Below are 23,232 nucleotides of genomic sequence, written 5' to 3'. Positions count from 1 at the left end.
CAAAATTGCTATTGTCTATAAAGATGTATGTACTTCATCTTGAGTTGACTAATGGAAATGTTAATCTCCCTGACTGTTTCTCTGTATTCTGCCTACACAGATTATTTATTGTGTTTGTTTTGTTTCTAATCTGAATTTTAGAGACTTTGCTGCTCCGTTGGGGTGGGAGTCAGAATATCCAGTTCTTATGACTCCACCCTGGGATGGTGCTTCATCATTTTCTAGTATCTGCCTTTTTTTCCCCAGACCTTTTGCTTAAAAACATCCGTGTTTAATTTCAAAGTTAATTTTTCTAGACTACTTAGAAGACTTAACTGAGAACTGAGATAACATTACAGTTATTTTCTGATGTCTTAAATGGATTGCAAAGCATAGCACTGTATTACATTTTAATCATTCAGCTTTGTGTGTGTGACTGAAATGGTGAAATCCTTGTGGATACGGCCTTTACCAGCACTGCAGCATAGGAATATTGTATAAATGGTGTGGATTATCATGTGTTACACAATTATTTATTCTGTGTGCTTCTTAACAGATCAACAGGCTTTCTCACAGTCTCTTCTTTAAAATGGCTTCTTGAATACGTTTTATGAAACAGAAGTGAAGAGCTGTGGCTATTTTTTTTCTGTGTTCAGTGGACTGCCTTATTAAAAATGAAAATAAATGTTTTAAACATTCCTAATGTTTTTGCAACTTGTGCTTCTGATACTTCTGTATTGTATCTCAAAATGAAGTAAACTTCGCGTAGATGGAATACAAACAAAAAATGTAATTTTTTCTTGTAAAGAAAGAGGCAAATGAATAGCCTGTGGCTAAGACTCAAAACAGAAGGTCAATGTGCTTTAGTGTCAGTAGCTCTTCAGTCTTTAGTCTGTTAGTCCCTAATATGGGTTAATAAACGTGACTAGCTATTTTATGTAACTGTGCTGTAAGGTGGAGTCAGGGCAGACCTACTGCTAGCACTCAGGATGTGTTAGATAACTGTAATATCAGAGCCAATTCACTTGACACTTTTTTCATGTCTTTTGTAGTGTGCCGGTCAAATAAAAGTCCATGGGTCTGTCTGACGTGCTCGAGTGTCCATTGTGGAAGGTGGGTACTAAGTGTTAGTTTGAAAAACGTTTAATCAGACCTCTACTTTCTTCCCTTGTTGCTTGGATGAGGCATTTTTTTCAAAAAATTCTTGAATGCCTTGTAATTCCTGAAAGAAACCTTCATGATATTATTTAACATTATATGCTTATACTAAACACACTTCTTTGCTACCTTGTGAGAGTCCAGAGAATATACTCAACATAATTTTTTTACGAAATAAAAGCTTGTGATGAATGTGATTGATCAGCTCAGAGAGTGCCAAGAGAACAGCTAATTCCATGGACTGTTGTTAGCTCAATTCAGTAAAAGATGTTTCTATTGTAATAAGATAAAAACAATAAGAATTCTTGGAAACCACAAATCCAAATTGGGTATAGCTTACTTTGAGTAAAATAGCAACTGTTCAGCTTAGACAGAAAATACTGTAAATGTACTGCAGTGTTACTTTGAACAAAATAATTATCCTAGCATATAAGGACCGTCTACCATTGTACTATTGCAATTCCTTCAGAGTACAGCTGATATGTCTATCAGTTGAATTCCACCAAAAGAATTCGTACAGGAACGATACAGCCAATGCTGTTGTTTATATGTCAGAGAATTTGTTGCTACTCTATAAATGAGATGCACAAACTATTGAGGATACAGGCAGTGTTTACATTTAGACAGTCTGAGATGTGAGCATGTTTTCATCTGCAGGGTAGCACCTGTGCAGGTGTGCTTTTATTCTGGAAAATCATCATTAAACTTAGCTTGTCTTTAAAAGTGGATTCAGTAAAGCTCAGGTTTTGTTGCTTTGATCAGGATAGCAATGAGTAAGTGCAACAATTTTAATCATTTCTCTCTCTTATTCAGAGTTTTTTTTAGTACAAAAACCTTTTTTTCCCCCTCTATCTCTTTATTTCTTTTACAAATTTACACTTGGTGAGAGGCAAGAGAGTGGAGCTATTTCATAGTATGTGAAGGTGTAAAATAAGTGGTTTGGACTATTTTACTGATTTTGTTACCAGTCTGTGTTATTACTGTCCACCTCTGACACTTCTTTGTGTGCAGTTACTTGGCATTGAGTCAGTTACATATGCAGTTTGTTTTGACTCTTCAAACTGCTCCATCCTTAGAACTGAAAATAACTGAATGAGAAGAATGTGATATACCTTGTAATGGGAGCACTTTTGATCTTGCAGGCGCTTGAATGCAGGCACACAGCATATCCTTCTGTTCAGATAATGTTTGAAATCAAAGGAAGCTTTTCAGGTCTTCACTTGAAGTACATCCTCCAGGTTAGAGTCACTGGGAACGTTACCAACCATGTTACAGTACCAGAGCATTTCTGGTGGAAGTAGCTTTATAAACCTGTCATTTGCACTGTTAAGCAGAAAGGCAGCTCCTGTAAGCACGACTGTCTAGTTTGGATTCTGCCAGCACAGCAGTGTCCGTAGCCACACGGCTTCATTGCTGTAACTAGCACAGCACATTAGCAGAATTGTTTATACCTGCATGTGAGAACAAGTGTGGAATAGGGAGACCTTCATGTGGAGCACATGCAGAGTTCCTAATAGTTAGCATCGCTGATTTCAACAGGCAAGAAGTAAGGGGGGGGAGGGGGAGGGAGGGAACACACGACTAAAAGTCACCTCAGCCAAGTGCTTCTAAGGGTTAGTGACTTTTCAGTTGATATTTAGGGCTCTTACATTTGTAATGACACTTTTTTTAATCAAAGATGCATACATTTCTAGATATGCCTTAAATTTCAAGTGTGAAAATGCCCACTGTATCAGCAAAAGAGCTGTAGGATTTTAATTTCTTTTCCAGTTATGTGACCCCACGCCCTAGAGTGTTTCAAATTTATGAACTTCATGAAGCATAGAATGCTGTAATATTAAATCATTGTCCCAGAATGGGAGGGCTTAAAATGAATGTGCTTTCATATGGGAGCTAGCATACTGTTAATCACATAAATGAAGAGTGCTGGGTAGAAAAACAAAGTAGACTTGTAAGAAAAGTGTGTGGGAAAACAGCGTGGAGAACTAACCATGTTACAGGTTTGGAAAATGGGAGCTAATGTTTCTCTTAGTCATGAAGGTCCATCAGTCTGGTCAAGGCCCAGATACTGGGCTGTGATACAAGAATGCCAGTTTTTGGTTTCTATGAAGAAAATGGAAAAATTGATTTGGATAAAGTGGGAGAGTAAAGGGGTGAAAACTTGAAAAACTTAGACAACCTTTTTGCATAGGTAAATTGCCAATTTTAATGCTTGTGTGATACTGGATATGTATTAGGTTAATGTGTGCTTGCTTGTTTGTTTTCCTTTTTTCATTGAATGTTGGTTAAGTACCTGTATACGATATATATATATATATATAAAAGACTTTTTTCTGTTTTATGTTTATTTTAGATATGTGAATGGCCATGCAAAAAAGCATTATGAAGATGCACAGATTCCTATGACCAACCATAAGAAAACAGAAAAACAAGAGAAAGTTCAGCATACTGTGTGTATGGATTGCAGTAGTTACAGTACATACTGGTAAGGATTTCAACACTCTAAGTTGACAACTTTTTGCATACTGGAGGGTGCAAACTGTAAACTCCTGTGAAGCATTATATTGCACACTTTTAAGCACTAAATCTCTTGGCTGCTTACAAGCCGCTATGAAATAACTCTGCTTTTGCATGTGTATTGTAGCATGGATTGCTCTCCTCCATTTCAAATGACTAAGCGCAAACTTTTGACATAAATATTACTTACATAGATTAGAGTTTGCTTTGGAGTATGTTGAGAACCTATCATTTCATTGCAAAGACTACTGTTCGGCTGTAGTTACTCCTTTGTTCAAGCTGGTTAGCTTTCCGCAGATCCTTTCTTTGTCAGAATATCAAAAAGGAAATATACTATAGATCCTTCCTCAGAGATGTCAATTTGAGATGTGTAAATGTGTGTGGTTTTTTGTTTGTTTATTATTATTATTATTTTTTCCCAATGTTTCTTTTCTTCACTCTGAAAGAAAGGCCTGTTTCTGTTGGTGATTTGGTATAACCTGTTTGAGTTTGGGAGAGCGATGGATCCTGTTTGGAAGCAGCATCAACTTCTTTCTCAAGATTAAATAGCAGAATCACAGAAGTGATTCTTTTAACAGAAGAATGGCCTGGGTTGATAAATGCTATCAGTTTCTTAGAGAAAGAAAAGAGCACTGTTCAGGGAGGTTTAATAGTTATGCTGGTAATACCAGGTTCTCTGTCATCCAGAGAGCAAAGACTGGAAGCCTTCTGAAAGGAATGCTTTTGTGCATTCAGCATCTTCCATCCTCTTCACATCTGAGCAAAACTGTTGACAGCTGCTTCTCCTTTTCCGATTATCTTTATGGTTTTCCATGTATGTCCATACTTGTGGGGTATGGCAGAGCAGGTTTTAAACAGTGCAAATCTTAGGGAAATTGGTGTTATGGTCCTGTAAAATTATGTAGTATACAGCTCCACTCATGAGTGTTATTTTGTTTAAAAAAAATCACGTCTTTGTGTACTTTATTGGGGAACAATCTATTAGCTGCAGTTTGGCTATCCAGTTTTATGAGGAATACTTCTGTAACAAATATTTTTATCTCTTGCAAGTAAAATTGTACTTGTCTCGCCTGAAGAAATTTTACTTGCAACAACTCAGAAATTATTCAAACAACGTGTGTAGCAATTACAAAAGCTGTACAGAAGTAAGAGTATTAAGAGAACGTGGGAGTAACTTTATGATGTATGGGGATTTTGCTTCTACTTACGTTTTATTTAAATGACCACCAATTTTGCCTGCTCCTGTATGAAAACATTTTTTTTTCTCTAAGTAATAACATATGCATGTGTTACCAGCATTGAAACAGTTGTGGGAAATTCCAGTTTCCCAATTAATGCTATTAACAACTCAAGTTCTATGTTGTTATTTTGTGGCTTTTGTTTTTTAAATATAATCTTTTAGTCACGTTGGAGGTAGTAATGTATGCAGGAATTTTAGTGGCGTTTTTGAAATCTTGATTATATCTCCATTTACAGTGACTAATAGTACATATGCCCAATCTGCCAAAACTTGCTGAGGCTTGATGAGTTACACTAGTGTGTCAGAGCTCTCTGCTGACCTCATCTCAAACCCAATATGGGCATTACAAATAATAATATTCAAACTGAGGACTATGAGATTTATTACTGAAATAAAATACATTTGTGAGGAGTAAGTAGGCATACACTTAGGAAGCTCACTGGTGTTTCACAGCATATTTGTAGTAGGACAGATAAGTAGTTTAGCATATGTTGTCTTTTCTGCTGTAATCAAAGTAGAAGCCTGAGTCATCTCTGGCTGAACTGGAACTGATTGTAGAGAGCTTTGCCTTGGGCAGTTCCTGTTGCATATAGTTCACTAGCAAATTACAAATCTCCTGTGCTAATGCGAAGCTGAGCAAGTTTCAAAAACAGTACATCTTTGTTTTCATTAGGACATTTCAGTTTAATCCACCTGGTAGAAAAAGATACCTGGATTTGATATTACACCCAATTATTTATTTTATTTTATTTTTCAGTGGAAATAAGCTTAGATGTAAAAAGATGAAGCAAAGAACGTTTAGACCAATTTCTGCCGCTTTATTTCAGGCAGTCCTGTAAGGGTTGCTATCAAATAATGCTCACCAGTTGAAGTAAATAGTTGGGTGAATTCCAGTCATAAATAGTTACTGTGGAGATTGAATTTTAAAATGTTGTTAGTTTTTTCAATGCAGACGCAAATCCAGTAGACAGTGGTATGTTTATGCAATGATGTTGCTTTCAAGGGAACTTTTATTTAAGATCAGCATTTTATACAAAGTAATAAGGGTAACCTCAGTAATTTGAAAGTCAAGGAAACACAATCTTAAGACTTAATTAAATTTTACTTCTAGTGTAAAAATAATGGAGATACTTTGTTGCACTGCTTTTATATTTTTAGATGCAGAGATTTGTTTAAAACACAGATCTGAGTAGAAAACTTGTTCCATTTTTATCCTATGGATTCTAATTTGCTCTTGTGATAGTAACAGCAAGCAAGTCTGTATGGGCTCTGTTAGAATAAGAAGGCATGTAATTTAATCCCACCTTTTTCTCTAGCAGTCATGAGAGCACAGTCTAGGGTTTGTATTAGCTATCCTTGTCAGTCCAAAGGGAGAAAACGCCATGTGACTGTTCAAACTAATATGGTTTATTGAATTTTGTATCTAGCTCACATGCATTCTCACTGTAAACCAAAAGCAGAACAGTCTCCTGTAATTGCATTTCAGTGTGGAAGTCTAAGTGTGTATGTTTTCTTGTATATGATCACAGGCTTTCAACATAGCTTTGAAAGGAAAACATGTCAATTCCAATATGATAGTAATTATTTTTTATTTTTAATACGAGGTGAGGTTTTTATTGTATTTATGAATTTTGTTAGGTTTTGAGAAACACAGACATGCTTGAGGGATCAGCAAGTATTGGGCAAAATAAGGATTTGCTTTCCAGAGGGTTTTGATCTTTCTTCTATATCCTCCTATTTGCCTTTTCAATCTTCACAGTAGAAAAATTGAGAAAGCATTAATCTTTAATTTATTATGAGAAGAGGGTGCTTTTCTTGATTCTTTGGTCACGTTTGAGACCCTAACCACTGAGAAAGACTCTTGAATTGCATTGTTTGGCTGGTAACCAGCCTTTCACTTAGTTCTAAATTACTAAGTACGAAGAGCTTACAAGGAGTACAGGTCTTTTTTCTCTTGAGGCTATTGTATGATGCTTTCTTCTGCTGTGCTAGCTGCTGGTAATCTGTGTATGTGAGTAAAGTGATAGGTATAAGAAACCTGCTTTCAGAAATACATTTACTGAAAGAGGACTCTTGTAAATTTTTCCCTGTGCTAGCGAACAGACAGTTGGTTAGCACAGAAGGAGAAAGGCTGCCCTGTTTATGTATTTGCATATGTTTCCCGTGTTCATTTAATCCCAGACACAATTTGTAGGTCAGATTTCGGACCTATTAGCCTCCTTGTTATTAATGTTCTTCCCCCAAGAGCCGATGTAAAAATATGTAAGTGCCACGGTCTTTAAAATTTTCTTTTTACTTACTCTTTTTGTAATGGTTCTATTTTAAAAAAAGACTTACTGTGCTAGCACATGAGTGACAGAAAATGAGATTACTTAAACCATAATTTTATGTTCTGCAGTCAGTGGGAATTAAAGAAGGTAAATGACAATTATGAAGACAGTGAAACTTGAGCTCTTAATTTAATCATATCAGGTGTTAACACAGCTAAGGAAACATAGATTATTTTTTTTATATTATTCTTGTCCTATGATTCCTCAAGTCTAATCAGGCTTTTCAAACGTACTGTGAAGTTCTGTGACCTGCTGAAATTGCCAACATTGTGCATAAATGTTCCCCAGAGCAATGCATACATTCACTGGCTTGCTGCCTTTTAAGCAGCAAAGGCGGCCAGAAAAGACCAGGCCTTAGAGTTAGCAGAGGTGCTAAAAATAGACAGTGTATAGAGAAGAAAACACTGCGCTAATACATATAAGGGACCCTCTGCAAAGGATAGAATTAGTTCTGTACGATCACCCTTAAAAGCATATTGTAGAACTACTGAATGCCAAAAGATGTGTTGTTAATTTGTGATAATCCTGAGGATCACAAATTCAACATCTCTTTTGAAAGTCAGCTTTGCATATAGGAAGCAATCTCTCAGCAGTTTACCTTTAGGGTGTGTAAAAAAGTCTAAACTCCTTCCTATGCTGTTGACTTTGTTTATCCAGAATAGATTGGCTGTTTTATTTCTATTGGTAGTGCTGAATCCTCAGTGCTATAAGGTATGTGATTTTAAAAACCTGCCCATAAAAAAGAAATAAAAGAGGTTTGTCTTATTTTTAAGTGAATCTTAAAATTACTTTTCCACTCCTGCAAGGACCCTAAGATGAAGGAATGTTTAATGATATATTTCGTTTTATTCTTCTGTCTCAGGGAAAGTGCTAACTTGCAATTTTATGTAGAGATGCAATTGTTACACGAGGTCAGATTAAACACAGGGCTAACATATTCAGGGAACAGGAGCAAATATTAAATCATATTTTGTACTTGTAGCAATAAGGAGGCTTAGAGGCTTTCAGTGAGCTTGCATCTGCTTTTGTTATGTGTTTATAAATGTAAACAGCTGATAAAGCTGAACAAGTCTGCATAAAACATGTCTGCAAAATAAGTTTACAAACTTCTTCCCCCCCCCCACCCCACCCCCAACTAACTGGATCTGTGGTGAGCTTTAAAAAAATATATATCTTTATTTGCAATGGCTATTTTATGGATTCTTATGTAAGATCTAGAAGGTTATAACTGCTGTGTTCAGTGTTTGGAGAGCTGTATTAAGTTTCTCTTTTCAGAGGAAAAAACAGAGATCCTGAGCAGACTGTTCCTGCAGACTCCTTTTAGTGGAAAGGGCTTTTACTTTCTTAACTCTGTAGTCTCTTGAAGAATTCAGTGTTTGAGTTAACACCAGTAATACTGTTGCTTTTGAACTACATCACAGATTTCTGCAGCAAAGAATATTGTAAATTCCAGTTGTGCCTGAAGTTAAGATAGCTTCATTAACTTACGAAGTGTGATCTGCTCCAGCGGAGGAGTAACCTGAGATGATGAGGATGTATTTCATATTTGAGTCAGTCCTTTGCCATAGGAAAATAAGAGAAATAGCTCAAGCTGTGATATTAAACATAACCAATGTAAGCTAATTTTCTTCACAGACAGAGTTCAGTTGCCTGCCATCTTTACTTCTTGGAAAGCTTGAGGTCTTTGTAGAACATCATAGAATCAGAGCGTTGACTTCTGTCAACTTTTTCTTAACTGTTTTTTACTTAGTAATTGTGAATGTTACCTCTAACATTAATTTGGTATTTTTACTTCCAGCTTGCATCTGTAAATATTTTTTCCAGTGAAATTTGGTGGTGATTTTTTTTTTCTGTATGTATATGTGCATGTTTTCCATATATGTGTGGAAAGTATGAGTTGCACAGAGAAGAAATCTGGCCTTTTTCTGGCCTTCTAGTTTTAAGCAGTGTAGCTAGCAGCTCTGGAGCTGCTACATTCTGTTTTTGCAGGAAAAAACCAACAACTGTATTTGTGTATTTAGTTGAGATCCTTGGTATGCCAGTGATGAAAACACATTTGTTAGAAATGCATGTGGCTTGGTTCTTTAAAATGTCACTTCTGCTGAGAGGCCATTTTGATTTGGCTTCACTTTACATTCACTTGTATGTAGTGGAGGCTCAGTTTCTGTCTTCTTTCAGCTCAGTTACGTTTGCACACACAAAACCACAAGTTTTATAAGTGTTGCTGTATATATAAAAACTGTGAGAGAATTAAGTCATATTTTTGGCTGGAGCATGGGTTGTGAATTGCCACAGACTCCTCGTGTGACAGTGGACGAGCCATGTCATCTCTTTGTTCGTCTTCCCTGTTCTTTTTCCATAACTGAAACTTTTGCATTGTGTATCTGTTCAGCATCTCTTGAAAGGAAACCTATCGGTTTTTAGTGATAGTTTTACAGTATTCAAATAAATTGATTTATACTATTCATAAATAAAAAGTTGTATTCTCTTTACTGATGTTTATTCATCTTTTTTGATAAATCTTCAGTGGGTTGTCTGCCAATACTGCTTTTGGTTACACAGCATGTTTGAATTTTTATTGAATTTTAATTCTGCACTGGGATGAGTGGTAGATATTACTTCTGATTTCTAACAAAGAAGTAAGCTGGAAGACAAAACATGTAATGAAATATTGCATGTACCCCCTCTTGTTATAGGGCAATTTTCAGAGGGAACCAAGTTCAGTATGTAGGTGTTGTGCTCCCCTCTTCTCCTTATAGTTTTCCACTGAATCACTTCAGTGCTTCCAGCGCATAGGTTTGCATGAGTGTTTTAGAGTACTTCCTTTGTACATTCCGATAAATATTTTTCTTGCAGTTATCGCTGTGATGATTTTGTAGTCAATGATACTAAACTGGGACTGGTACAGAAGGTCAGAGAGCACCTACAGAACTTGGAAAAGTAAGTAGTGTGTTTACATCCAGACTGCTTTGGGTGGACTTACATTATTGCATCATTTAAATGGTACTTCTGTTTTATATCTGTATATGTATTTAATATATATGTTTTGGTGCCTGTATGATTGTGATAGAGTGCATGTTTAAAAATGCCTTTTCATCAGTGAGAAGCAGAGGTGCAGAACAAAGAGTTTTGGTTTTTTTTTTGCTGATCTTGTATGTTTTGTTTCTTACATTCTGAATCTTGTATGGGCTGTGTATGCAGGAATTTAGATATCCATTAGCTTTCTTGCTAACTCAAGAATAATTAGCGTCTTTTTCCTTAGAAAAGGGACTGAATTTTTAGAACAGAATCTCAGTTTTATCAAAAACAGGAAAAGTTTCTGGAGCAGACAAACTGCAACTGAAATGCAAGTGGAAGTAGTTTTCATGTTAATTGCAGTTTGGTTTCCAAACAGAAAGATTAAGAAAGGTTTGTGAACTTAAAATTGTACTGAAAAGTACAAAAAAGTTTTTTTGTGTGGCTTTTTCTGGCACTCTTCCACTGAAGAGTAAATACTATAATCTTAGTGATGCAGATGCTGTGGCCACTGCTAGATAGCAAATAGTCTTTTCATAGTTTGCTTGCAAATCTTCCATAATACTAAGAAGTACATGTTAATACAGTGCTTCCCAGAATTCAAATCCCACTCCTGCTAAGAAATTGCTGTGAGGTTGGAAAGTTCTGGATCCTTCCCGAGTAAGTGTGTTAGTTACTCAGAAAATAGTATTAACATTTTCAATCTTTTCCATTCTTCTTTTGATGGGTTTCTCAGGTATGTAGTAAGATGTAAAGATGTGTAAGCATAATGAGAAGTACACATTAATATTTTGGAAGTGTCCGGGAGATCTAGCTCTTTTGAAGGTAAATGACACTGTGGAGGATTCCATTGTAAGTAATGATAAAAATGAAACAAAGCCTGAAAGCTGGAACAAGTTACAATCTTGCTATTAGATTGGTGAGAAGTCTGGAACTTGAGGACCCAGTAATTTCCAGTGATGTGGAAAAGAGTAACTTGCTGTCCTTGTAACTTTGTATTAGTCTTACACAAATGTTATAACCTGATGTATTTTTAACTAAGACAAGTCAGCTATAAGGTGGAAGTGATAGCACTTAAAATACTTTTATCTTTGGTAACTTTACTTCATCCTGCTTTTTGAAGTTGTCTTTCTCAAGGTTTAGGATGACTTTTCTGATAGAAGTATTTTATGGAAAGCTACAATAAGCATTCCTTTGATTAGGGGAATAGATCAGGTATATTTCAGATCAGGAATAGCATGCTAATAAGGCCATGCTTCAGGGCACGCATTGTAGCATGCATAACTTAATGCAATTAACTGAGACATTAGTGTTGAAAATAGGGTGTGAGTCTGTACTCCGAGAGAAATGCAGTCTATTTTAAGACTATGAAAAGCATGTGTTGCAATCAGGAAGCTCTCTGCTGTCTTAATGACAATTGATGGCAGATGTAATCATCCTAATGTCTAATGCAGTGATCACCTCTTGTCCATTTCATACAACATTTTGTTTTTATAGTAACATATTTTAATTGTTTTCCAACAGTTCAGCCTTTACATCAGACAGACATAGGAAAAGAAAATTATTGGAAAACTCATCTATGAACAGCAAGTTATTAAAAGTAAATGTAAGTATAACAGATCCAGTACAGTGAGTTTTGCTAAACTTCTTGAGGTTTATAGTTGGCCTAGATTTAAAAACACATCAGTTACCCAAATCCTACTTGGCATATACTTTGTCTTTCTCATCTCCTAACCACACACCTAGAAGAGCCCCTTCTCACAAAAGTTTTTGATACTCTGCTGCATTTCTGTTGGCCTTGACTTTGAGCTTTGCTGTGTTTGGTGAGATCAGGGAAACTGGAATTAGATAGTACCCATTGGGATTGAAACAGAGATAGAAATAAAATTTGTATTTTTTTTAAGCAAAGAAGGTTTTTTTTTGTTTTGTTCCTTTTATAGTGTAGAAAGAAGGCAGAGAAGCAGGTGCACCCCTTTTCTAGAGGGGGATAAGAGAATAGTTATTAGGAAATAGTAAAAAGCTTTAATGCTTTTAACAAGCAGTTGGTAAAACTTGTTTCCAAAAGCAGCTGTGGAGTATTCTGAAAACTATACTCAGTCTCATATTTCATCTTCCTGATGTTTTAACTTCACATCTGCAGAATAGCACTCAGGAGAGCACAGTCCAGCCCTAGCTGAAAGGCTACATAGTTTCTTCCAGTCAAAGAATGCCCTGACCCAAATGCCTCTGTTTTCTGTGGTTTGAGGTGAGGGAATTTGTAATGCTCATCATTTCACCCAGATTTCAAGTAGGGAGAGGGGGAGACAGTGACTCAGCTGTACGCATCTGCTTCCTCTTCACCCCTGGCCATCAGGAAAGGTAGAAGAGGGCCATTTCTCCTTAGTCCTGGGGACAAGCAGTGTAGTCCAGGAGAGCTGAAGTAATGGCTGTCTCCAGCTATGAGAAATAATTGCCTGACTGGGACGGGGAGATGTTCTTGAGAGGAGTATGAATGGAAATAAGAGGGTGGGGGTGAGAGCAAAGCAGTCAATTGCTGCTTTGCCAAGTCTGTGGGTTTAGTTACTTTGAAAGTGCGCTGCCTACAGTTGATGTAGGGTCCTTTGAATGTGCTGTGTATGTTTCTTGTACTGTCCCAATCTAGAGAGGATTGAAGAAGTCTTGGAGAGAGAGTGCTTTTCTGCTTTTTCTGCTATGGAAACTCATAGTGTCATTGTCTGAAGAACTCAATGCTACTAAAAATGAGAGGGAAAATCCTAGGCAACATCTAGATATTGAGAAGACCATGAGAAAAGCATAAACTTAATGCTGCTTTTATTCTTCTTAGACTGCTGTTTTCTCAGTTTTCTTAATACTTGAATATTGCCTGTGGCAACAGATGATCCTTCTATTCTTGGCACATTGGATTGTTATGTAGAAAAGATAGCATTAATGCTATGCTGTCTCAACCTGGATAAGAATTAGAGGGGAATACGCTAAGGACAATGTATCGGTACTTGTACTTAGTTTTCTTCATTTACTGGAAAATAGTTCTCTCTTTAAGAAGTAGTTACCAAATTGCTAAATTGTGTATGTAAATAACATTTTTTGACAACATTCACAAATACCCTGATGACATTAGTTCTTCACCAGGGATGTTGTTTTTGTGGTAAATTTGAAGGGAAAGTGTTTTATTGGAACCATTTGAATACATGTATTTGGTAACCTAAATTTGCATGCAGTTTTTGGTGTCAAGTTATAGGTTCATTCTGAGATACTACTACTGAAAGATAGTTTAGCTTTTAAATTCTGTTAGAACAATGAAGACTACCCCAAGACATGATGAACTTGAAGAAATGTTTCTAAGTACTGTGGATTGCAGAAACAGTAAATGCCAATACTGTCCACATTTCTCTTGCTTCTGCTCCCAGCCTTATATCATTGGCAAAAAGCAAGCTCATCTGTGTACCATCGCTCTAACCTGTTGAAGCTCCTAGGCTGAAAATGGTATATATTTTCTGTCGCTTCAACATGTTGCTTGTTCTTTGCACAGTCTAACTTGACTATATCTTTCCCAGATAAACTGTCTTTAAAAAGACCTGTCTGCCTTTGAAAAACCTTCCTTACCACCACAAAAACCCCATAAAGACAACAAACAGGCCAGTGCTAGTGACTTAAAAACCTGCAGGCTGCCACACTACACTTACTAGATACAGAGCTAGATGGATAAGGAGTGGCATCTTCATTTTTCAGACACTTAAGGGAAATTATCGTCCAGTTCTCACTGAACATTATTGGAGTGAGAATATTTACTACCGTAAATGCACACAAATACGTTGAAATACAAGTCTGTGATTGACATTGTACCGTCCTGTTCTAGACTTTTTTGAAGGGGGGGAAAAAAAGGTTGTATAGCTTTCTTTTGATAATAGCGAGTAAGAAATTGGTTTCATGTCAAGTTGGAGCTTCAGTCAGCAAGGCTGGTCATGTGATTACTTTGGCATTGAAACTGCTTTTTTCACAAAGTGTAGTTAATTATTGTTAAAATTTATGTTACTTAACAGTAACAGCTCTGTGTGAAGAAAGTGGGGGAGCAGTGATATATCTTTCTTTAACCTAACCATCCTCACTTCCAGGGAAGCACCACTGCCCTTTGTGCCACAGGCCTTCGGAACCTGGGGAATACGTGTTTCATGAACGCAATCCTGCAGTCGCTCAGGTATCTTCTTTTCTGTCAGTCAGGGTTGACCTTGCAGGAGTCAAAGCACATGCTTGTGTCCCATTACTGGGACTGCTGTGGCAGAGCTTAGAATTGATAGGTGGAAGTGGACCTTGAGTTAACCTCCTCAGCAGCTGCAGCCCGTTGTTTCATGGAACGCCTTCTGACACCTTGGTCTATCACAGTATCTCTTAGTCAAAGCAGAGCCAAAATGTAATTATTTCAGGTATTTGGATTATGATTATATTTATAGATCCACCATTCATTTACAGAAGCATTTGTTACAGTACTTCTTGTATTTTGGATGAAAATACATGGAAAAAAAAAACTGTTCCTGGTTGCCATCATTTAGCACCACATGAAGTTCTGTTTATGTATTTCAAAGAACAGACTCCAGAATACATAATCGCTTTATTCTCTGCCCATTAAGGTTTTCATTCGTTTTTCCTTTTTCTCCAGTAACATTCAGCAGTTCTGCTGTTACTTCAAAGAGTTGCCTGCTGTGGAGCTGAGGAATGGAAAGACAGCAGGCAGGCGAACTTACCATACCAGGAGCCAGGGAGATAACAATGTGTAAGCTGGGTGTTCCTTGTTAGCACTGAACTTTCATGAAACAGCAAATGCTTGAGTAGTAGAACCACTATATACTTTCAGTGTTAAGAGTTACAGAAAAATGATTCCTAGAGGGACTCATTCATAGAAGAATAGTTTGTTGTACTAGAAGAAGAAACTTCTGTCATTTGCAGTGTGCTCATGTAGCCCTAGTGCTGCAGGGAGAAGCAGTCAAAAACACCAGAAAGCACCAGTGTGTGCATTTAAAGTAAGCTTAAGAAGTGCTGGTTATATCTAGTCCAAATATTACATTATTTAATTCCAGCTAAAATATGGCCATGTGGATATGACATTCAGAGTCTGTAACCTGTTTAAGCAAGCGTTAAAGTGACCACATTAGCAGAGTTTACACTATAATGGTGAAAAGTGAATAGGTATCCAAGTGAGTCCTCAATATTTGAAATGTAATTTTACAAACCTGTCTGTTGTGGGTAGGATTTTAAGACATAAACTGTGGGAAGTACTAGAATGGATAATACCCAGCCATTACAATTTTAAGCAAGGTGATGTCTGATACTCGTACCATTGAGCTAGTAAACCCGTGGAGTTATAACGCAAGCTCATATTCATCACCACCTTTTATTCTTTCTAGTTCACTGGTGGAGGAATTCAGAAAGACACTTTGTGCTTTATGGCAAGGAAGCCAAACTGCATTTAGTCCGGAGTCTTTATTTTATGTTGTTTGGAAAATCATGCCAAATTTTAGGTAAGTTTTGTGAAATACAAACAGTATCCTTGATTGTAACCTTACAGTGCTGGTGTTGTAATCTAAAATTTGCTGAATATGGGGTATGGACTCTATGCAGCTTTCCTGTATGCCCATAGATAGGCCTTAGAAAGGATCCTTACTTTGATTTACAGTTTCGCGTTTATTAGCAGTGCTTTTTTTTTTCCCTGTCCTTTGACCACATGCTACATGTAGCATTATCGGAGAGAGGTCAAACATTTCAAATACTAAAACAGTAGTAGTTTTACCTTTGAGCCAGTGCTCCGAGGGGTAGCAGAATCAAGAAGACAAAATCTTGCAGGTAGGCAGAATTCAGAAAGACAAATTGTGCTTTATGGCAAGGAAGCCAAATTGCGTTTAGTTCAGAGTCTTAGTCCAAGTGCATGGTGTTGACAGAACCAAGAACAAGCTTGCTGCAATAAGAAATTTATGTAGTCAGATTAAAAATGTGCAGGTCTAAATGAGAACACTCGGTAAAACTTCCTTGATTCTCTCAAAGTACTCCAGTCATTGTCAGTAGGACATGAAATGAGGGCTATAATAAAAAATCGTGTGTAACTAAAAGGCATTTTGTGCCCATGCTGACAGAAAAGACAAAAGGGGAAAAGGTTACCCAAGTAAATCGAAGTATCATTCCTCTCCAAGGTCTCCCTGTCCTGGCCCCTGAACCTCTTTCAAAGGAGCACTGAAACCTGTTAGGATATATTGTGATGAGGTAAGTTGCTCCATGTTCTCAGGTAGTAAAGATACTGTTATGTTACATCTCCAGCAGTGCTGAAAAGATGCTGTGAACACATCTGAGCAACCCAAATCACAAAAAATATTTTTATTCTATTCTTCACACTGCCTAATATGTTTCACTTGGCTTAAGAGAATCAAGGAAGTTTAATACCAGTAGTTTCAAGCAGCGACCAAAACATCATCCTTAATATCTGTCCTTGACCAGTTTCCCTGCTACAGTCTTCACTATAATTCTTGTTAGGCTAAGCAAGAAATGAGTTCATTAAGTTCCTCAAGCAAATTTTCAGCACTGTGGATTCTATCACAGTTTTTAAAAGAGTTTATTTATTTATTTATTTATTTTTATTATTTTTTCCCTTTATTCCCATTTAGCTGGGAACATGTCCATGATTAACTGATAAGAGAACTCATTAAATCACATCGTTATGAAGCCTAAGGACAGGGGCAGGGAGAGGAAGTGTGTTTGGAAACTCACCATAATACGTTTAGCCTAAGAAGTTGTTTCAGTTGTTGAAAGTTATGTGCCTGCCTCCAGGACTGCAAGTGCTGTTTTTTTCAGGTTAAATGCATTCTTACAGATGGTTAAAGAGAGAAACTATTGCTGAGGTGCTCCATGGCCCTGTTTCATGTGTATGTAGGCAGTAGAGACTATTGCTTAGTTGTTAAGACTTGTGTATTACAAGCACAGCTGAAGTGTCTGTGAGCTCTAATGCTGCTGTGGAAGTCCCGCTCCTTGACTGTTGTCCTAAATCTGTTGCTTTCATTCTGCTGCATGGCAAAACAGTTCTGTGCCTCTTGCTGAGTTGCAAGATTTGTACTTTGCTTGTTTGCTGCTGTATAAATAGTATCTTCTATTTTCTTAGTAACTGTTTCTTTATATCTTGTTCCCAGTAGAAAAAGGAACAACAGAGGTGGGCTTGAGTTGAATTGGTCAGGTGGATGGAGAGCAGTTTTATTGCACAAGCTGACTCAGAGAAACTACGCTTTCTAGCTGATGGGTCTTTGTCCATATCATATTTTTTTTAAAGATCTGCATCTGTACTTTAGCTTTTTTTATCAAATTCAAAGAATCTTTCACCTGCAATTAACTTGTAACAAATGTAAACACATGCATCAGGAACACAACCAGTAATGTGTAATGATTCCAAAGGTTATTTCATCAAATTTGATGCAGATCAAACGTGCTATTTGCTGCAGATCAAGCTTAGAGCTTTTCTATGAGGAAGTTAATGTTGGAATGGTATCTGAAGCAAAGTAAATTCTAAAAATTTAAGCTGTATATAATTTCTCAGTGATAGCTTTTAAAAGTGGGAGTTTGGAAGCAAACATTACTGTTATTCTACAGATGAAAAGGCTTTACTTTCTTTTTATTTTGCTGCCTCCTAGCAATACTTTCCTGGGATACACCTACGTTCCTCACTAAGCATATCAGTAATACATTGAGTGTTGTGGCATGATTCTCATGGATATTTTCCCTTCTTTTTGTAGTAGCACAGAACATCTCTCCATTGTTTCTTCCCAGACATATCTTATCTTGACAGTTATTGCTGATACTTAGGTGAAATAAGGAGGATAACAATAGGTAAGGGAGGCATAACAAAGCAGGTTACATGATTGGAAAGGAAAAAGAAGAAAAGCCAGCTCTTATACTCGGGGATTTTTGTAACTCGACCTAGAACAACTTGTACATAATTACATCAGTGTTGCACAAAGCTTTCACTGTTTACCTACATGTGTGTCTCCTCCTTCATATAAGTATACATCGTACGGCAAAGAAATACTTTTTATGTTCGATGCATGATTTAGCTTAAATAACATTAAAGGTTTATTTACCCTCATGGTTTCTCCATTACCTTTCATTAGGTTTGTTAGTGGCTTAAAAAAAAAAAAAAAAGACAACTCTTTGAGCAGTGCTGCTGCTGATAGCATAACACAGCTGAGATTGGAACCTTGTCCTGGCAAATCCAAATCCTCAAATGATGCTCTGTATCTTCCACCACTGCCTTCCTTTCCCAACAAGTAGTGTGTAGGTTATGCAAAGGAAGGTGTGCAGTTCTAAGCATGTCTACTGCTCTCGTGTTAAGAGAAGAGGAAAGAAACCACTCTTTTATCCTCATCATTTCAGAGTTTGTAGCATCATTTAAAGATGCATGTGGAAAACAAACACTAAGAATAAATTCCCTATTTTGGTGTGGACCAAGCAGGCAAGCAAACTGAAACTGCCAAAGTGATGTGTGGGCTCAGTGACTGAATGAAAACGGTGCAGTAATTCTGACATCACACATGAAACACTATGAACCAGTTTTGAGACTTAGTTTCAAAGTAGGGATGCACAGTGTGCTGGCAGAACCCAATAACTAACAATACCTAAGCAGAGGTACTAATCAAATACAGTCAGTAGCAAATAAAGAAGAAAAAGGAGGCAAGCTTTTGCACAAGTGAGGGGAAATTACTGTGACCATTGTGCATTTTTAGTTAGCATGTATATGAGATGTAGGATGTTACTACCATGGATGAAATTTGATGAGGCAAATTAACATGGCAGCTACAGTTAAAGAATATGTGGGGAAATTTTGTCTCTGCTGCTCTCTATTGCATTTAAAAGAGCTCTTCTGATATGAAACTTTACCTTAAACATTTCTCTGGCCTTAAGAAGAGCCCTGCATAGCAAGGGTGCTGTGAGGGACCAAAAAAAATCGTGCAGTTTGTGTAGATATCACTTTATCTTTCCAGAGGCTAACTTGATACATTTGGTACATTTTGGTACTGCTGTAAAGTCTGCTCTGTGTTATTAAACAAACATACATTCTTCCATGTGACATGTTCTTTATCTGTGTGTACTGCCAATAAAGCAATCTGCATGTTTGATGATTTTGTTGTTTCTTTTTCACTTAAGGGGATACCAGCAGCAGGATGCTCATGAGTTCATGCGTTACCTTCTGGACCATCTACACCTGGAACTCCAGGGTGGCTTTAATGGTGTTTCACGTTCAGTAATTTTGCAAGAAAATTCTAGCCTGACTGCAAGCAGCAAATGTTGCATGTAAGACTTGTTTATTAATTACTTTCTTCAATACCTCAGTGCTTTGTATAGGTCTGTGTCGTGGATTGAAATTTCAAGTTCATGGGTCCTTGTTTAAGATTTCTTTAGCATGCATGTTAAGAGGGCAAATTACAAAGCTGCACAGTAATGGATTATGATCCTATGGGATGTGCATCCTTGAAAAGCAAGTATGGCTCTTAGACTAGCATTTGTAATAGGTATGAACAAATAGAGTAAACTGTAAACACATCTTAATTCATCAGTCTTTCAGGAAAAAAAACCCCACGCACTTTTTCCTATTTTGTACCCATATACACCTTGCTTCTATTCAGTCTTAGGGCAATAGATAGCCTGAATAATACAGAGGCAAAAATGGCAAGTACTTGTAGATTTAAATTGTCAGCAGACCGTCTAGAATAGAGCGTGAGCAGGGCAGTTGCTGTTTGACTACGGAAATTTTCCTGCAGACCCTTTCTCTACATTTCTTGATCACTTGACAAACAGTTAAAAGTTATGAGGTTATAAAGTTAACTGAAATGGTTACAGTAAAGTAATAAAGATGCTGTGAATGTTCTCTCCTTGAGCACCTGTTTATTTTTGGGTAGCCATTTCCATCTGCTTAACAAGCAGAGTTCGGATTAACTGTAAAGATGTAGGTAGAGTGCAAACGTGGAACACAGGTTTCTGCAAGCTTGTATTGTCAGAACTGCAAGCACAAACTAGCATGTTATTTAGAAGTTGTGTAATGTAACTTAAAATGTTTTGTTCTCATTGGACTACAAGGCCATTATATAATGTGATGAAAAGATTAAGTAACAGACTAATGAAAGCATAGAGAATAAAGATGCTGGTACATATTGCTTAGTATCTCTTAATGCAAGTTAAGCTGTCTTTGGAAGCAAATAAATGGTAGAAGTGCAGAAATATGCTTTAAAGGAGTCAAAATTACTCATAGCAAAGTAGGGTGTAGATTCGAAACGTTTGGCCTACCAAAGAGGGAAGCATTTTTCTTTAAAAATTGCTGTTCAGAAACAGCCTTAATTACAGTGTTGAAATACTGTACCCTGTGAACATTGGCTCTCTATTATTGAAAAAAATGCAGTCAAGCAGAACACTTTCAGCATTAAAATTCTCAGCATCTGTGTAGGGAATATGAAGTTCACAATTTGTACTGGTACAAGATAAAGCAAAAATATTACAGAATTAATGCACTGTGCAATTCTGGGAAGAATGAAAGCCCTGTAAATGAATTCAGTCTGTTACATGTGGACCAAACTGCACTGCCTAGTAGCAATGAGTGGTAACCAGTAAACATCTAGGAGGTACTGAATATAAAGCCCAGACCAGACATTCTGACTTTACCTCTCTAATGTGGTTTCTCTAGAAATGGAGCATCTACTGTGGTCACAGCGATTTTTGGAGGCATTCTTCAAAATGAAGTAAACTGTTTAATATGTGGGACTGAATCTAGAAAGTTTGACCCGTTCCTAGGTAAGGTGCCTCTTGTTGTCAAAAAAAAGTGGTTGACATAAGGCAAAAAAACAAATCTGACGCTTGATCAGTTTAGATGGCATATGACTGAACTGAAATTTTAGCATGGGAAGATAAAGCATTGTTTTATTCAGCCCTAAATTTTTTTTAATACTTGGTTTTTCTAGACCTTTCGCTAGATATTCCAAGTCAGTTCAGAAACAAACGTACTAAGAATCAAGAAAATGGACCAATGTGCACACTACGAGGTAAGAGTCTCTGGATAATGAAATCATTAACAGAAATCAGAGCATATACTCACTAATTGCAGAGGAGCCAGGCTTTTATCTAGGGTATGACTTGATGCCACATGCTATCTGCTTTTATGAGCTGCTGCAGTAGAAGAGGGTGCCAAAAGAATTTTCCATACAGGTTTTACCTGTCACTGTGTATTGACGTACAACTGCAATGAACTGTGGCTGAGATGTGCTTTAAGTCTGCAGGTCAGCTAAATAAATAACGAGGAAAACACCAGCAGAGTGCATTCTTTGTGGTCAGAACAGTTCTAATCTAGGCCAGTCTTTCCAACCAACGTTTATGTGCACTGCACATAATGGCATTTGCTAAGGCTCTGTGCTTACAAGCGTGTTTGAAAACATGCTGGTTGGCTCTTGTGTATCTGCTTTTTAAACATCATAAATAAAATCCTGCAGTTGGTGCTGTTGGCACCTTTTTTGAAGCCAACTGAAGTTGGGCAGTGGTGCTGTTACTGATCTTATTTTAAAGGATGTCAATTTTTACACATCTGTAAATGCACTCATTGCAAATCGCAAAATACTAATCAAAAAAAAATTTTTACTACGGTTCATGTTGTACCTAAAATCAAATCTCTTTTAAAATTGAACAGTCTTAGTTAGAAAGTCATACGATTTCTTTTGAAAATAAACAGTTGTGCTGAATGTTGGAAGGAATATTGTTTTCAAGAGAGAGATTTCTTGAATTAATTTTCTCTCTGGAACTGCTTATAGCTGTATTTGTTTAAAGGACCAAGAAACATTGCAGGTTGCAACATGCTAATACATCACATAGCTGCAGCTTTTTGCTGCACAACTGTAGATTAACTAGAAGGACTGCAACAGATGTACACCTTCTCTATGTTGTTGAATTTGTTGCATTTCATGTTAGAAATATCATTTGCTATCATCTTGAATTAGAGTTTGCGTGTGTGGTCTTTGTTTTTAGATTGTCTTCGCAGTTTTACAGACCTGGAAGAACTTGATGAGACAGAGCTGTATATGTGTCATAAATGCAAAAAGAAACAGAAGTCCACCAAAAAATTCTGGATTCAGAAACTACCAAAGGTTTGTCGAAACATTAAAAGTAACAGCATGGCAATGTGGTACTGGAAATAACTGCTCAGCTATTACTAGACCTACACATAACCCTCCCATAGGCTATAGCAGATATCTAGCGGTAGTAAGTTCAGCATGTTCCGCTAACGCATCCATTTTATTTTATTTTGTTAATCCCTTAGGTGCTATGCTTACACTTGAAACGATTTCACTGGACAGCATATCTGAGAAACAAGGTTGATACATACGTTGAGTTTCCCTTAAGAGGCCTAGACATGAAATGCTACTTGTTAGAGGTACGGAACCTCATGGATACCTCCTAGAGAAATCTGTTCCATCACATGTATGTCTTCATTACAAATTAAAGTAGGCATCACTGAAGAGTTTTTTTCTTTTTAACCGCAGCCTGAAAACAGTGGCCCAGAAAGCTGCCTCTATGACCTTGCAGCTGTTGTTGTGCATCATGGCTCAGGGTGAGTACATGGTATTAGCTGGCTTCTGAGCAGAGAACTTCTTCCCACTGAAGTATATGCTGACTTCTTATTTAAGGTTTTTCTGCCTGTAGTGAACATCTGTGTATTTTACTGGTGGAAATAAGCAGTAATTCACAAATTTATACGGAACTAAGCTGAAGTAACTTCAGATAGATTCATGTAATAATTCCTGTGATTTCCAGTTGACAGTCTTTGGGAGTAGTGAGTAGGAGTGAGAGACAACATGGAACTGTTCTAGTTCCTCAGGAATGGAAAACACTAAAACCAACAGGGCTGATAAAAGGGCCTTCCAGAAGTTAACGCTTCATTTTGAAATTCTTACTACAAGGCAGAGAGATTTTTTCCTCTTCTGTTCAGTT

General features: G+C 37.1%; 1 protein-coding gene across 7 annotated transcripts in view; it reads left to right on the top strand.

Annotated features, from left to right (window-relative positions):
- Positions 1–23,232, top strand: part of USP3 (ubiquitin specific peptidase 3) — a 100,905-nt gene that overhangs the window by 72,647 nt on the left and 5,026 nt on the right. For 6 of the 7 annotated variants that reach the window (XM_048081364.2, XM_067004083.1, XM_048081363.2 and 3 more), the window contains 13 exons: positions 1,032–1,092; positions 3,491–3,622; positions 10,081–10,164; positions 11,764–11,845; positions 14,352–14,434; positions 14,894–15,007; positions 15,639–15,752; positions 19,411–19,557; positions 20,942–21,048; positions 21,216–21,296; positions 22,270–22,388; positions 22,562–22,675; positions 22,785–22,852. In XM_048081364.2, coding sequence (XP_047937321.1) covers positions 3,540–3,622; positions 10,081–10,164; positions 11,764–11,845; positions 14,352–14,434; positions 14,894–15,007; positions 15,639–15,752; positions 19,411–19,557; positions 20,942–21,048; positions 21,216–21,296; positions 22,270–22,388; positions 22,562–22,675; positions 22,785–22,852 — 1,196 coding nt within the window. In that variant the 5' untranslated portion in view covers positions 1,032–1,092; positions 3,491–3,539. Of the gene's footprint in view, positions 1–1,031; positions 1,093–2,279; positions 2,376–3,490; positions 3,623–10,080; positions 10,165–11,763; positions 11,846–14,351; positions 14,435–14,893; positions 15,008–15,638; positions 15,753–19,410; positions 19,558–20,941; positions 21,049–21,215; positions 21,297–22,269; positions 22,389–22,561; positions 22,676–22,784; positions 22,853–23,232 lie in introns of those variants that run through there. The other variant, XM_067004084.1, reaches the window with a different exon arrangement.

The sequence above is a fragment of the Anser cygnoides genome, chromosome 11 (assembly GCF_040182565.1).
Source record: "Anser cygnoides isolate HZ-2024a breed goose chromosome 11, Taihu_goose_T2T_genome, whole genome shotgun sequence".
Lineage (NCBI taxonomy): Eukaryota > Metazoa > Chordata > Aves > Anseriformes > Anatidae > Anser > Anser cygnoides.
Note: the sequence above shows the minus strand (reverse complement) of the source record. Positions and strands in the feature narration are given on the sequence as shown.